This window comes from Hemibagrus wyckioides, linkage group LG21 (genome assembly GCF_019097595.1).
Source record: "Hemibagrus wyckioides isolate EC202008001 linkage group LG21, SWU_Hwy_1.0, whole genome shotgun sequence".
Lineage (NCBI taxonomy): Eukaryota > Metazoa > Chordata > Actinopteri > Siluriformes > Bagridae > Hemibagrus > Hemibagrus wyckioides.
The window spans coordinates 1203841-1216881 of NC_080730.1; the positions used below are offsets into that span (position 1 = coordinate 1203841).

The 13041-nt window shown below is 39.8% G+C and overlaps 1 protein-coding gene across 3 annotated transcripts in view; it reads left to right on the top strand.

Annotated features, from left to right (window-relative positions):
* Positions 1 to 11926, top strand: part of rbms2a (RNA binding motif, single stranded interacting protein 2a) — a 41014-nt gene extending 29088 nt beyond the window's left edge. For 2 of the 3 annotated variants that reach the window (XM_058373264.1, XM_058373263.1), the window contains 8 exons: positions 3578 to 3687; positions 3931 to 3974; positions 4184 to 4277; positions 4544 to 4594; positions 4849 to 4959; positions 7926 to 8006; positions 8094 to 8181; positions 8543 to 11926. In XM_058373264.1, coding sequence (XP_058229247.1) covers positions 3578 to 3687; positions 3931 to 3974; positions 4184 to 4277; positions 4544 to 4594; positions 4849 to 4959; positions 7926 to 8006; positions 8094 to 8174 — 572 coding nt within the window. In that variant the 3' untranslated portion in view covers positions 8175 to 8181; positions 8543 to 11926. Of the gene's footprint in view, positions 1 to 3577; positions 3688 to 3930; positions 3975 to 4183; positions 4278 to 4543; positions 4595 to 4848; positions 4960 to 7925; positions 8016 to 8093; positions 8182 to 8542 lie in introns of all 3 variants that reach the window. The other variant, XM_058373262.1, reaches the window with a different exon arrangement.
* The last annotated feature ends 1115 nt before the right edge of the window (positions 11927 to 13041 follow it).

The following is a 13041-nucleotide window of genomic DNA, read 5'->3' on the forward strand; positions in this document are numbered from 1 at the left end:
ACACACACCACAATCCTCAATTATAACACACACCACAATCCTCGATTATAACACACACACACCACAATCCTCGATTATAACACACACCACAATCCTCGATTATAACACACACCACAATCCTCGATTATAACACACACACCACAATCCTCGATTATAACACACACACCACAATCCTCGATTATAACACACACACCACAATCCTCGATTATAACACACACACCACAATCCTCGATTATAACACACACCACAATCCTCGATTATAACACACACACCACAATCCTCGATTATAACACACACACACACCACAATCCTCGATTATAACACACACACCACAATCCTCGATTATAACACACACCCCACAATCCTCGATTATAACACACACACACCACAATCCTCGATTATAACACACACACCACAATCCTCGATTATAACACACACACCACAATCCTCGATTATAACACACACCACAATCCTCGATTATAACACACACCACAATCCTCGATTATAACACACACACACCACAATCCTCGATTATAACACACACACACCACAATCCTCGATTATAACACACACACACCACAATCCTCGATTATAACACACACCACAATCCTCGATTATAACACACACCACAATCCTCGATTATAACACACACACCACAATCCTCGATTATAACACACACACACCACAATCCTCGATTATAACACACACACCACAATCCTCGATTATAACACACACCACAATCCTCGATTATAACACACACCACAATCCTCGATTATAACACACACACACCACAATCCTCGATTATAACACACACACCACAATCCTCGATTATAACACACACACCACAATCCTCGATTATAACACACACACCACAATCCTCGATTATAACACACACACACCACAATCCTCGATTATAACACACACACACACCACAATCCTCGATTATAACACACACCACAACCCTCGATTATAACACACACACCACAATCCTCGATTATAACACACACATACCACAATACTCGATTATAACACACACACACCACAATCCTTGATTATAACACACACCACAATCCTCGATTATAACACACACACACCACAATCCTTGATTATAAGACACACCACAATCCTCGATTATAACACACACCACAATCCTCGATTATAACACACACACACCACAATCCTCGATTATAACACACACACACCACAATCCTCGATTATAACACACACACACACCACAATCCTCGATTATAACACACACCACAATCCTCGATTATAACACACACACACCACAATCCTCGATTATAACACACACACACCACAATCCTCGATTATAACACACACACACCACAATCCTCGATTATAACACACACCACAATCCTCGATTATAACACACACACACCACAATCCTCGATTATAACACACACCACAATCCTCGATTATAACACACACACACCACAATCCTCGATTATAACACACACCACAACCCTCGATTATAACAGACACACCACAATCCTCGATTATAACACACACACACCACAATCCTCGATTATAACATCGTTATAATCGAGGATTGTGGTGTGTGTGTGTTATAATCGAGGATTGTGGTGTGTGTGTGTTATAATCGAGGATTGTGGTGTGTGTTACAATCGAGGGTTGTGGTGTGTGTGTGTTATAATCGAGGATTGTGGTGTGTGTTATAATCGAGGATTGTGGTGTGTGTTATAATCGAGGATTGTGGTGTGTGTGTGTTATAATCGAGGATTGTGGTGTGTGTGTTATAATCGAGGATTGTGGTGTGTGTTATAATCGAGGATTGTGGTGTGTGTTATAATCAAGGATTGTGGTGTGTGTTATAATCAAGGATTGTGGTGTGTGTTATAATCGAGGATTGTGGTGTGTGTTATAATCGAGGATTGTGGTGTGTGTTATAATCGAGGATTGTGGTGTGTGTGTGTTATAATTGAGGATTGTGGTGTGTGTGTTATAATCGAGGATTGTGGTGTGTGTGTTATAATCGAGGATTGTGGTGTGTGTTATAATCGAGGATTGTGGTGTGTGTTATAATTGAGGATTGTGGTGTGTGTGTTATAATTGAGGATTGTGGTGTGTGTGTTATAATCGAGGATTGTGGTGTGTGTGTGTTATAATCGAGGATTGTGGTGTGTGTGTTATAATTGAGGATTGTGGTGTGTGTGTTATAATCGAGGATTGTGGTGTGTGTGTGTTATAATCGAGGATTGTGGTGTGTGTGTGTTATAATCGTGGATTGTGGTGTGTGTGTGTTATAATCGAAGATTGTGGTGTGTGTGTTATAATCGAGGATTGTGGTGTGTGTGTGTTATAATCGAGGATTGTGGTGTGTGTTATAATCGAGGATTGTGGTGTGTGTTATAATCGAGGATTGTGGTGTGTGTTATAATCGAGGATTGTGGTGTGTGTGTTATAATTGAGGATTGTGGTGTGTGTTATAATCGAGGATTGTGGTGTGTGTGTGTTATAATCGAGGATTATGGTGTGTGTTATAATCGAGGATTGTGGTGTGTGTGATTATCGAGGATTGTGGTGTGTGTGTTATAATTGAGGATTGTGGTGTGTGTTATAATCGAGGATTGTGGTGTGTGTTATAATCGAGGATTGTGGTGTGTGTTATAATCGAGGATTGTGGTGTGTGTGTTATAATCGAGGATTGTGGTGTGTGTTATAATCAAGGATTGTGGTGTGTGTTATAATCAAGGATTGTGGTGTGTGTGTTATAATCGAGGATTGTGGTGTGTGTTATAATCAAGGATTGTGGTGTGTGTGTTATAATCGTGGATTGTGATGTGTGTGTGTTATAATCGAGGATTGTGGTGTGTGTGTTATAATCGAGGATTGTGGTGTGTGTGTTATAATCGAGGATTGTGGTGTGTGTTATAATCGAGGATTGTGGTGTGTGTTATAATCGAGGATTGTGGTGTGTGTGTTATAATCGAGGATTGTGGTGTGTGTGTGTTATAATCGAGGATTGTGGTGTGTGTGTGTTATAATCGTGGATTGTGGTGTGTGTGTGTTATAATCGAAGATTGTGGTGTGTGTGTTATAATCGAGGATTGTGGTGTGTGTGTGTTATAATCGAGGATTGTGGTGTGTGTTATAATCGAGGATTGTGGTGTGTGTTATAATCGAGGATTGTGGTGTGTGTTATAATCGAGGATTGTGGTGTGTGTTATAATCGAGGATTGTGGTGTGTGTGTGTTATAATCGAAGATTGTGGTGTGTGTGTTATAATCGAGGATTGTGGTGTGTGTGTGTTATAATCGAGGATTGTGGTGTGTGTTATAATCGAGGATTGTGGTGTGTGTTATAATCGAGGATTGTGGTGTGTGTTATAATCGAGGATTGTGGTGTGTGTGTTATAATCGAGGATTGTGGTGTGTGTTATAATCGAGGATTGTGGTGTGTGTTATAATCGAGGATTGTGGTGTGTGTTATAATCGAGGATTGTGGTGTGTGTTATAATCGAGGATTGTGGTGTGTGTTATAATCGAGGATTGTGGTGTGTGTGTGTTATAATCGAGGGTTGTGGTGTGTGTTGTAGTTCCCACAGAGCCGTTGTTATGTAAGTTTGCTGATGGAGGACAGAAGAAGAGACAGAATCAGGGGAAGTACCTGCAGAACGGCCGGCCCTGGGTCAGAGACACCGAGACGGTAACGTTACACACTCTACACTACAGTGTGATACATGCTGGACGTCCTGCAGTGTGTGGTGTGTGTGTGTGTAGCGTCACAATGTGAAGTGTGTGTATCTGTGATGTACTCTATACAATCTACAGTACATTGTAGTATACCACACACACACCCACACACACACCCACACACACACACACACACACAGTGTCTTGTGTAAGAAACTGCAGGGAATAAAATCTAAAAGTTTTTTTTGTAAATCAGGGAGGAATGACGCTAACGTACGACCCCACAGCCTTACAGAACGGGTGAGTAACGGCCATTATCAAAATAAAATAAAGGATTAAAGCAAGCCATGTTTACTCATTTTTAATTTTTAATATAATGATTTGTGCAGTCTGACCCCTGGTGGCCACAGTAATTACTGCAACCTGCTTCAAGAACAAAAGCTGTATTTTGTTTAATTGAATATTTTTTTAAAAGTAAAGTCTTTTTGACCGGTTTGTGTGATCCGCAGGTTCTATTCGTCTCCGTACAGCATCGCTCCCAACAGAATGATCGCTCCCACCTCCCTGTCCCCCTACATGCCTTCTCAAGTTCCCTCGTACCAGGTCAGTGACGCGGGGTAGCGGTGAACAGATGAATAGCGACACAGCAGAAGGATGGCGCTTCATTCCTCCAGCAAGCGCAGGATCTGTGTTTAGAGCAGAATAATAATTTAGATTTAAAAATAAAGAATAAACCTGTATTTCATGCTACATCCAGATGTTTGTAGAATCGTGGTGATGATGGGTTTCTATAATCACTGTGTATCTGTAATACATTCAGGACATGTGAGTGAGAGTCATGACAAAGAGTCGTGTGATTCCTTCTGCAGGTTCACAGTCCATCATGGATGCACCACCAGTCGTACCTCATGCAGCCCACAGTGAGTAGAAACATCTCCACACACACACACACACACACACACACACTGATACACAGCACTGACACTGGAGACTCCTTCCACACACACACACACACACAGTCCAGAACACAGCTGAGTGCCGTGAGGTGAGGTCATTCAGGTGGTTCTGATCCGTATTGGATGTGATTGAGTTTTTTCTCTCAGTGTTACGTTAAACACACTTCTGAGAGTAAAGATTTCAGCTCTGTGTAAATTTATCTGTGTTTTGTTTTCAGGGGACAGTTTTAACCCCAGCGATGGACCACACGATGTCCATCCAGCCCACCTCTCTGATGAGTCCTTTAACCCAGCAGCTCAGTCACCTCTCACTGGGAAGCGCTGGAACGGTACTCATCCATCATCCCTTTATCACCCCTCTATCATCCCTCTGTCATCCTCCATCATCCCTCCATCACCCCTCTATCATCCCTCTCTCATCCCTCTATCATCCTCCATCACCCCTCTATCATCCTCCATCATCCCTCCATCACCCCTCTATCATCCTCCATCACCCCTCTATCATCCTCCATCATCCCTCCATCACCCCTCTATCATCCTCCATCACCCCTCTATCATCCTCCATCATCCCTCCATCATACCTTTCTCACCCCTCTATCATCCTCCATCACCCCTCTATCATCCTCCATCATCCCTCCATCATCCCTCTATCATCCTCTATCATCCCTCTATCATCCTCCATCATCCCTCTATCATCCCTCCATCACCCCTCTATCATCCTCCATCATCCCTCTATCATCCTCCATCACCCCTCTATCATCCTCCATCACCCCTCTATCATCCTCCATCATCCCTCCATCATACCTTTCTCACCCCTCTATCATCCTCCATCACCCCTCTATCATCCTCCATCATCCCTCTATCATCCCTCCATCACCCCTCTATCATACCTTTCTCACCCCTCTATCATCCTCCATCATCCCTCCATCATACCTTTCTCACCCCTCTATCATCCTCCATCACCCCTCTATCATCCTCCATCATCCCTCCATCATCCCTCTATCATCCTCTATCATCCCTCTATCATCCTCCATCATCCCTCCATCATACCTTTCTCACCCCTCTATCATCCTCCATCACCCCTCTATCATCCTCCATCATCCCTCCATCATCCCTCTATCATCCTCTATCATCCCTCTATCATCCTCCATCATCCCTCTATCATCCCTGCATCACCCCTCTATCATCCCTCCATCAACCCTCTATCATACCTTTCTCACCCCTCTATCATCCTCCATCACCCCTCTATCATCCCTCCATCACCCCTCTATCATACCTTTCTCACCCCTCTATCATCCTCCATCACCCCTCTATCATCCTCCATCATCCCTCTATCATCCCTCCATCATCTCTCTATCATCCTCCATCATCCCTCTATCATCCTCCATTATCCCTCTATCATCCTCCATCATCCCTCCATCACCCCTCTATCATCCTCCATCACCCCTCTATCATCCTCCATCATCCCTCCATCACTCCTCTATCATCCTCCATCACCCCTCTATCATCCTCCATCATCCCTCCATCACTCCTCTATCATCCTCCATCACCCCTCTATCATCCTCCATCATCCCTCCATCACCCCTCTATCATCCTCCATCATCCCTCCATCATCCCTCCATCACCCCTCTATCATCCTTCATCACCCCTCTATCATCCTTCATCATCCCTCTATCATCCTCCATCATCCCTCTATCATCCCTCCATCACCCCTCTATCATACCTTTCTCACCCCTCTATCATCCTCCATCACCCCTCTATCATCCTCCATCATCCCTCCATCATCCCTCTATCATCCTCTATCATCCCTCTATCATCCTCCATCATCCCTCTATCATCCTCCATCATCCCTCTATCATCCCTCCATCACCCCTCTATCATCCCTCCATCACCCCTCTATCATACCTTTCTCACCCCTCTATCATCCCTCCATCACCCCTCTATCATACCTTTCTCACCCCTCTATCATCCTCCATCACCCCTCTATCATCCTCCATCATCCCTCTATCATCCCTCCATCACCCCTCTATCATACCTTTCTCACCCCTCTATCATCCTCCATCACCCCTCTATCATCCTCCATCATCCCTCTATCATCCTCCATCATCCCTCTATCATCCTCTATCATCCCTCTATCATCCTCCATCATCCCTCCATCACCCCTCTATCATACCTTTCTCACCCCTCTATCATCCTCCATCACCCCTCTATCATCCTCCATCATCCCTCTATCATCCTCCATCATCCCTCTATCATCCTCTATCATCCCTCTATCATCCTCCATCATCCCTCTATCATCCTCCATCATCCCTCTATCATCCCTCCATCACCCCTCTATCATCCCTCCATCACCCCTCTATCATACCTTTCTCACCCCTCTATCATCCTCCATCACCCCTCTATCATCCCTCCATCATCCCTCTATCATCCCTCCATCACCCCTCTATCATACCTTTCTCACCCCTCTATCATCCTCCATCACCCCTCTATCATCCTCCATCATCCCTCTATCATCCTCCATCATCCCTCTATCATCCTCCATTATCCCTCTATCATCCTCCATCATCCCTCTATCATCCCTCCATCACCCCTCTATCATACCTTTCTCACCCCTCTATCATCCTCCACCACCCCTCTATCATCCTCCATCATCCCTCCATCATCCCTCTATCATCCTCCATCATCCCTCTATCATCCTCCATTATCCCTCTATCATCCTCCATCATCCCTCTATCACCCCTCCATCACCCCTCTATCATCCCTCTATCATCCTCCATCATCCCTCTATCATCCTCCATTATCCCTCTATCATCCTCCATCATCCCTCTATCATCCCTCCATCACCCCTCTATCATACCTTTCTCACCCCTCTATCATCCTCCATCATCCCTCCATCATCCCTCTATCATCCTCCATCATCCCTCTATCATCCTCCATTATCCCTCTATCACCCCTCCATCACCCCTCTATCATCCCTCTATCATCCTCCATCACCCCTCTATCATCCTCCATCATCCCTCCATCACCCCTCCATCATCCTTCATCATCCCTCTATCATCCTCCATCATCCCTCCATCACCCCTCCATCATCCCTCTATCATATCTCTCTCTCTCTCTTTCTGTCAAATGTTTGTTAATTCAGTAAAAACAAACTAAGCATCAGTTCTAGAAAATAAAGCATGTGAGGAAAAAAGATGATAAAAGTGAAAACATGCTGATAAAATAAAAATCTCTCTCTCTCTCTCTCTCTCTCTCTCTCTCTCTCGTGTGTGTGTGTGTGTGTGTGTGTTCACAGTACATGCCTGCAAATACGACTATGCAAGGGACCTACATCCCTCAGTACACCCCCGTGCCTCCGTCCAGCGTCTCTGTGGAGGTGAGACAGGTGAATTAGAGTTGATTAGAATGAGTTTTTAGTGCCGTGACCCGCTCCGAGTTCTGACTGCTTTTATTGCATTCTCAGGAGAACAGCGGAACCCAGCAGCAAGTCCCCATAGAACCTGCTGCAGACCACAGCAACTACACCTACCAACACAGCAAGTGAAGCTGAGGTACACCTGTCTGTCTGTCTGACTGTCTGTGTTTGTTTATCTGTCTCTCTATCTGTCTGTCTGTCAGCAAGTAAAGATGAGCTCAATATCTCTCTCTCTCCCTCTCTCTCTTTCTCTCTCTCTCTCATTTTCACTCTTTCTGTCTCTCTCTCTCTCTCTCTTTCATTTTCTCTCTTTCTGTCTCTCTCTCTCTCTCTCTCTCTCATTTTCTCTCTTTCTGTCTCTCTCTCTCTCTCTCAATTTCTCTCTCTCTCTCATTTTCTCTCTTTCTGTCTCTCTCTCTCTCATGTTCTCTCTCTCTGTCTCTCTCTCTCTCTCTTTCATTTTCTCTCTCTCTCTCTCTCTCTCTCTCTCTCTCCAGGATGTGTGATGTGAGGTGATGCGGCGTGTTGCTGTGGGTAACGGCGCTCTCTCCGTGAGGTGATTAACTTTCCCGCTGATGTACAGAACCAGAGACACGGATAGACTCGGATAAAAACTCGGATAAAAACTCGGATGAACAAAGCAACACGTCTATTTTTTTTTTAGAGTAGTAATTAACCACCGCTCGTCTTTCCCTCTTGGAGCGTCGCCTAGCCAAACGGTGGGAGTTCAGAGAAGGAGCTTCTTCTATTTTGATAAAAATAATAATAAAAAAAACGTAAAATCAACAACAATAATAATAAAAATAATTCCTAAAAAGGTGAAGAAAGACACGTGGAGGTCACGTGACGCGTGTTTGTAAGAGCAAATTCTTATTTTTTTCAAGAAATCCTTTTTGAGAAGCTGAGACAGAGATTGCGCAACACCGTGTGTCTATCGTTGTTGTTGTTTTCTCTTTTTTTTGTAAAAATATGCAAGTTTTTATTTTCTATTTTTGTTTATTTTCTTTTCACTCAGCAGCAGTTTGAGATATTTTTGTACTGAGACACAAACAATGCCTTCGATTTTTATTTCTCATTGTTTTAAAAATTCTATTTTTACTACGAGTCAACCGTTTAAAGTCACTTCTTCCTCAAAGAAAAAAAAGAAATAATAATCCTTATAGAATTTAATATTTTCATTTTATTTATTTATTTTTTTAATGCACAGGACAATCATTATTGTGTTATTTATTTGTGACACAACAGCGAAGTCTTTCCAGAAATAGATTATATAAAATGGTTTTTATTTTATTTGGCTTTATTTCTCTGTTTCTCAATGTTAAAAAATTTTAAAAAAGAAAGAAAAAAATCTCTTTTTATTGACTGAAGAAGTGACTTTAAGTGGTTTTTATTTAACGAAGAAAAAAAGGTAAATAAAGCTAAATTCTTGAGAGAGTGTGTCCTGCACATGGGTGTGAAATACAGTGATGTTAAAATGCTTCAGATAAAAACAAAACAAAAAAAAGAAACAGCCTCATGAGGTGATTTTAAAATTATTTGTGTGCTTTAAAGAAATATTTTAGAATTTTTTATTGAAGTCAGATTTTTTTGGTGCTGGTAATTGCAGGAAAAAAGAGATTAAAAAATGTCCTGATGAGATTTTTTATTTTTATTTTTTTTTGCTGCTTTTTTATTTTTTTTGCATTTTTATCTTATTTTTTTTGTTATTTTTTCTGTCATGTCGTGTTCCTTCCTCTGTGACGTCCAGTTCGAAAGAATTTGAGTAGAAAATAGAATTTAATCAAGCCGTAAGAAAGGAAGACGGAGGATGGTGTGTTTTCGTTCAGAAATTTGCTTATTTTTTTCCTCCTTTTTTATTTTCTACACCAAAAATTCTTTTCTCATCTCTTTACACTTTTTTTCATCACAGATATCTAAAAAATTTAAATTCTGTGCTGATCAGCGATCTTCATCATGACATCTGAGGACAGAATAAGGGCTTATTTTATAATAAACACACAAAAATAAACAACAAAATAAAAGGACCAGAGCACAAGATGAATGTAAATACCAGCCAGCTTCTTTACAAAAACATATATCAATAAACAAATAAATAAATAAATGTTAACTTAAAGTTTTGTAATTTTGTTAGCATCGGTTGAATTGTTAATAACAAAACTTTTTTTAATTTATTTATAATTGGTTGAGAATGAAGATCTGTAGGGATAAAATCTTTGCATGGCGCCAATCCTGAAATACGTTTTTTAAAATAATGAGCTAATTTCTTTTCTTTTATCATTCTGTACACGTGATATTTATATCAGCAACCAAAGATATCAGAGCTAACGAAGCCATGAGTTCATTCAGAACAGAGTTTCAGTTTTTATTTAACGAAAAGAAATCTTTATGGCCGCTTCGCAAAAACGCTGGTGTAAAATGACTTTCTCTAACGAGACTCTTAACGAGTTTGTGGTGAGAGACGGTGTGCTCGCTGATAGGGCTCACTACTGCGGCTAATTAATTAACATCCAGCTAATTAGCGGTTAGGGTATGAGATTAGCGCTCTGTACGTCAGCGCGCTCAGCCGCTTAGCGTCATCTGAACGTGAGCTGTGTAGCTGCTACTGTTTCTGTCTGTTAAAAAACACCTGCAGTGCATCATGGGTAATTGATATGTCTCCCTCAGCCATTGGGAATAAAACACAAGCTTTTTCCATCGAGAGTTTATGAAATTTTAATGTTAGAATTATTCCGATTATTGGTTCGTCACCTGAAACGCGGCAGTATCGTTACATATTATTGTTTTATTTGTTATCTCGTTAAAAGCTGAACGTTATTTCAGTTATTTTCCGTGACCTTTGACCCTAAAATCGAAACTTTTTTCCTTTTGTTTTTCCTTTTTAGCTTTTTTTCTGAGTTTGTTGTTGTTGTTTGTCAGCATGATTTAAATTTTGTGTCAAAACAAAGAAACCATATTTCATGGCTCAGACATGCAGTTCACCTCATGAAGGAAACACATGGGTTTTAATCAAGGAAAAATACAGATATATATTTTTTCTTTTTTTTTTCTTTTATCAACTTTCACTAAGAATCCAGAAACAAGTTTTGAAACTATGAAATGACGCGTTACATCACAGTGTTGTTGTTTTTAATATTCATGTTATTTATGGTTATTTTCACTAAAACACGTTTGAAATGTCGTAAAAAATTCCATGAAAATATTTTCCTGCTTTGTTTGTGGGTCATGTTGCACAAAAAATCCAGCCGTTTATTTAAAATAAAATGCAGCTCTTTTTCCTGTCTATTTAACATAAATATCAATTTTTAAAGTTTTAATATTAATTAAATATTATTAAAACTTTCTTACATTTTTTCATCTCAAATGTGTTTAATTGGTCAATTTAAATAAATAAGTAAAATTATAATTAATTCCCATTATTTATGCTAAATAATAATATAAATAAATAAATAATAATAAAATAAATACAGTAAATAATTCTAGGCCATTGTGTCCTTTAAATCTTTAAGAACTTTAAATTTTTTTTGTTTTCTTTTCTATCTGGTGTTTAGTTTTAACGTTATGGTTAACTTTCTGCTTCCAGACCACGCCCACATTCGTTACGGTTTTAAAAAGCAGGAAGTTAACCCAAAAAAAGGACGGCTAAGGCGTCAGCGTGGAGGTGTGTGTGTTCAGAGTGAGCTTTGTGCTGCTTTTTGTTGATGTAAAAACTTCATGTTCTTCTTCTTTTGTCTTTTTTTCTTCTTGCCTCTGAAAGTTTATTTCATAGTTTCAAAACCCTCGGCTGCTATAACAGGAGAGTCCAGCAGTTCAGGAGATCGAAAAAAAGCCAAACTGACCGGGACGAACCTGGAAAATGTGCCTCTGAAAAAAAAAGAAAGAAACGTATAGAAGCATGTTTACAGGCCGGACCGTCGTACAGCGCTATGAATCATAGCTAGCCTTAAGTTTAGGAATAGTTTTAAGGAAAATCGCATTTTTTTAAAACATAGGAATCATTTGCGTTTTAAAACTAGCTACAGCTAGCATAAAGATAACATTAGCATTAGTGTCACAACGGTTTTTTGGGGTTTTTTTACAAATCTGCAATTTCTGTGAAATCTCTGAAGAATTCTCGCCGCGTGAAATCGTACAATCTCTTCAGCTTAGCTCTGTCGGTTTGAGGAGGTTTCAGGAACTTCAGAACATTTTCTCCGTCCAGAAATCCTCCTCCAGTTTCGACCCGCGTCGTCGTGTTTATCCAGCGAAGGTTCGGCTCGTCTCTTGAACTGCTTTTTTATTTTTTATTATTTTGGTTTAATAAAAACATATTCCTTATTTATAATATTACACATTTGTACAGTCAGCAGAAGAGTTTTGATATTTTTGGGGTTTATTTTTTTTGCTCTGATGTTCGTGTGTCTTCCGGCCACACCGCCGATTTTATTTTATTTTATTTTATTTTATTTTATTTTTTGTTACTCTTGTTTTGTGTTTGTTAAAATTTGTTGATGGAAAAAAAAAATTCTTTTTTCAGTTTTTTTGTTTGTTTTGGAATTGATGATGTTTTTCTCTTTTTCTAAAAAATAAAAATGTTTTTAAATTGTTATTCGTTCTTTAAGTGTGTGTGGTGTACATAAACACTTGAAAAAAGTGAGTTTTATCTCATTTTATTGTTTTTTTTATTTCATTGACACACTTGAATTAAAACATTTTTACATTTTCATATTTCTTCAAATTTGCATTATATTAGAAAGTTTGGACAAACAGAATAAAAAAAAGAAAAAGAAAATTATGAGCATAAAGAACATAATAGCAAAGCAGCGCTTCATAAAAAGAAAGGAGTTTCAGGTAAAATGTCACTTCAAACAAATCATTAAAGTAAATTCTTCATAAATTTATATTAAAAGCTCATTGTCTGATCCATTTATTCATGCTAATGCTTTATAAATGTTAGCATTCAAAGAAATTTTTTTTTTTAAATCTATAATCAACAACACTAATTAGGATTAAACCTTTA